This window comes from Apaloderma vittatum, unplaced genomic scaffold, assembly GCF_000703405.1.
Source record: "Apaloderma vittatum isolate BGI_N311 unplaced genomic scaffold, ASM70340v1 scaffold26306, whole genome shotgun sequence".
Classification (NCBI taxonomy): domain Eukaryota; kingdom Metazoa; phylum Chordata; class Aves; order Trogoniformes; family Trogonidae; genus Apaloderma; species Apaloderma vittatum.
This window is the reverse complement of record NW_009722706.1, coordinates 1-3,060: the sequence shown is the minus strand read 5'-3', so window position 1 is coordinate 3,060 and position 3,060 is coordinate 1. Positions and strand designations below refer to the sequence as shown.

Genomic DNA, 3,060 nt, shown 5'->3' with positions numbered 1-3,060 from the left:
TTGACAAGTGTTTTTTGTTTTTGGAAAAAGCCGTTTCTCCAGCCAAACATCCAGCATCCCCTTTTTTGGACTCCTGCCCTCCTCTGCCATATGTGGCCCTGCCTCGCCAGACCCTTTCTCATTGCGTGGCTTGGGGCGGGGATGCAAATTCCCACTGACGGGTTGACTTGCAGAGTGGTACATGGCTGGTTTTGTGAGGGCCCGTAGTATTGGTTCTGCCTGTTGCAGAAGAACAAGGATTCAGAACGTACTCAGTGCTCCCAGACTGGTTTATAGGAGCAGGAGATGCAGAGATAAAATCCACCCCCTGCGAGATGTGCTAAGCGGGAGCTGGGCCTCATCTGCTTCTGAGATGGAAAATCTACCACTGTCCTTCAGCAAAAATCATTCCTTTGGTCCTGTTGCTCCCAGGCTGGTGGCTGTCCTTTCCTGGGAGACTGACCTGGCCTGGCGAGTGGGTCCCTTGATGGCTTGGAGGCACGAAATTCAAACCACATGGACCTGGGCGCCACCAGGAGCTGCCTCAGTGAGAATACCTTGATCACAGAGAGGGTCTTGCCCATTCTTTTAGGACTTGAACCTGATACAGTCTTGGGGAGAGGGATGTTTGGGTGTGCTGGCTCCTCCGCTGCCTCTCCATGCCCGGAGGAGAGAGGACAACTTTACGCAGACTGTTTCTTGTGTCTGATGGTGCTGGGTTGTCTCTTAGGGCACGGACGCTCAGAAGATGATTGTGCGGATGAGAGGAGCCGCCACCGGGACAGTCACCTCCTGGCAGGGCGCTTGGAGCGGGATCAGGAGAAGCTTCTCAGGTGAGAGTTGGTAGGAGATGGGGGTGCCACAGCACCACAAGCTGTGCTTGGGGACAGCCTGTCCAGAGAGGGGACATGGTTGCATCCATCTGGGTGGAGCTGCTGGCACAGCAGTACTGACCGGGTACCCTGAGGTTTTAGGCAGATCTGAATCTGCAGCAGAGCAAACCAGCAGAGCAAAACTGCTGCAAATCCGTGCCTGCTCCAAAGGAATGGAGAGAGGAGATGTTTTATTCAGGACATGATGTTAACCACCTCCATCACAGCTCTCCTTGAGTGTCTGACCCTCCATTGCAAATGCGTTCATTCTGCAGGCTGGTTCATACCCTCCTGCAGCCCACAGACCCTCTCTCAATCTCTCTCTTGCCTCCTCTGTTACCAGAGAGAGCAAGGAGCTGGCAGATTTTGCCCGGATCCACCCCTCCAGCTGCGCCACGAATGGTTTGAACTCCAACCTCATGGTGACGGGGGGCCCAGCCTTGACGGGCTCCGGGCGCTGGTCTGCAGACCCGGCTTCGCACTTGGCAGCTCACCCCTGGCTCCCCAGGACAGGGAGCCCTTCCATGTGGCTGGCCGGCCATCCCTACGGTGAGTGCCCTGGCAGGGAGCGACGTGTCCGTGGGGTGGTCACACTGATGCAATCCGGAGAAAAGTGTTGCTGAGTGCCTGGTGAGGCCGCTCTCTGGTCACAGGGGAAAGGGAAGGAGGTGTTTTGGAGCAATCAAATGGTGGATGACTTCTTAGGTGGGTAGGAGCTGCCTGCATGCCCTGAGTTGTGACTGTGGTGTGTCTTCTTCCAGGACTTGGTCACCCTACCCTGCACCAAGGCATGACTCCAGGCTTCCCCCCTGCCATGGGGGGAGCTCTCCCTTCCGCCTACCAGTTTGCCAGAGACCCGCAGTCTGGGCAGCTCGTCGTGATCCCCAGCGAGCACTTGCCACACTTCGGTAAGGATGCGGGCGCGTCCTTGAGGACCACGCTTTAACAGCTGTGGAGGAAACAGGCTGTGGAGAGGGTTAGATAGATCGGGGGACAGTCAGAACGAGGGTGCCCAGGGAGCAAAGCAAATCAGACAGCCCTAGGACCCATTGGGGTAGTGGGGTTGGGGCGGCCAAAGGGAAGACAGCACGCTTCCCCTCTGCTTTTCTGGTTGTGTTTATGCATAGCCCGATATTTGGCATCCCTCACACCCTGGGACTGCGGTAGAGACGCTCGCCCCAAGCAATCCTGGACTCCTCTAGCCATCCCTGTCCTTGTGCCTTCCTGACTGCATCTCTGCTCATTCCCCAGCGGAGCTGATGGACCGGGCACCCCCTCTGTGGCCTGCCATGTACCCCCCAACCAGGAGCTCCCTCCAGCACGCTCACCAGCTCTCTCTCACCAGCCGCTGCTGCGGCAGCACGAGCTGTACATCCTGCAGCAGCAAGCGGCCCACGCCATGGAGCTACAGAGGAGTGCCCAGCTTGTGGTACGTTTTCAGGAGCTTCTTCCGTGAAGAAACGAGCCTGAAATTGTCTGTTTAGTTGAGTGGTTTCATCCTGCTTGCCTTCAAACAAACCTCCTGAGTGGCTCAGAGAAGCAGGTGCAATACTGGTGGCCATCGCCCCGGGTCCTGGAGCCAACTCCTGTTCATCAAATGATTTTGGAAGTTGTGGGTGTTCGTTTGGGTGTTTTACATCCGTTTAGTTTTTATAGTGGTCACCTGGTTTTCAGCCAGGTGCATGCACGTGTGTGTGCTTGCTAGGCTGGAGGCTTTGGTTGCAAAGTGAAAGCTGAGACGCCTTTCACATGACTCCCAGAGCTGGGAATTTGTAAAGAATAGTGTCACAGGTCAGCATCACCCCCCACCAAAATGGTCTTAAAATGATGTTGCACTGGGGAAAGTGTTTTATTCCAGTCCATATTCGATAAGGCCGTGTTTTGGTCTTATTTGGTGGTAGATCTGTGCTGCTTTCCAGGAGCTGACTGGGCTGAGTTTTGCTCTGTTCTTGTCACAGGAGAGATTAAAGGCGAATGAGCAGCGTGCGGATATGGAAGAGAAGGTGACGAAACGGAGCCTGGACAGTGCCAAATCAAACCTTTCCTCCTCAGCCCCGGGACTGGTGCACCGAAACCCGCCTGTGCTGTCTCCCAGCACCTCCACATCCTACAGCAAGGCTGTGAGTCCACCTCCCCTCTCTCCCAGGGCCTCACCCGTGTCTGTGCTCAAAGCTGAGGTGATCCAAAAGATGGAGGAGCCACCTTCGCA

At 55.8% G+C, this 3,060-nt stretch overlaps 1 protein-coding gene across 1 annotated transcript in view; it reads left to right on the top strand.

Annotated features, from left to right (window-relative positions):
* Positions 1–3,055, top strand: part of LOC104275804 (trinucleotide repeat-containing gene 18 protein-like) — a gene marked incomplete at both ends in the record, with an annotated part of 7,500 nt that extends 4,445 nt beyond the window's left edge. The window contains 6 exon segments of the mRNA XM_009871857.1: positions 710–812; positions 1,195–1,400; positions 1,613–1,759; positions 2,103–2,180; positions 2,183–2,280; positions 2,810–3,055. Of these exon segments, the coding sequence (XP_009870159.1) occupies positions 710–812; positions 1,195–1,400; positions 1,613–1,759; positions 2,103–2,180; positions 2,183–2,280; positions 2,810–3,055 (878 nt within the window).
* Between the last annotated feature and the right edge of the window lie 5 nt (positions 3,056–3,060).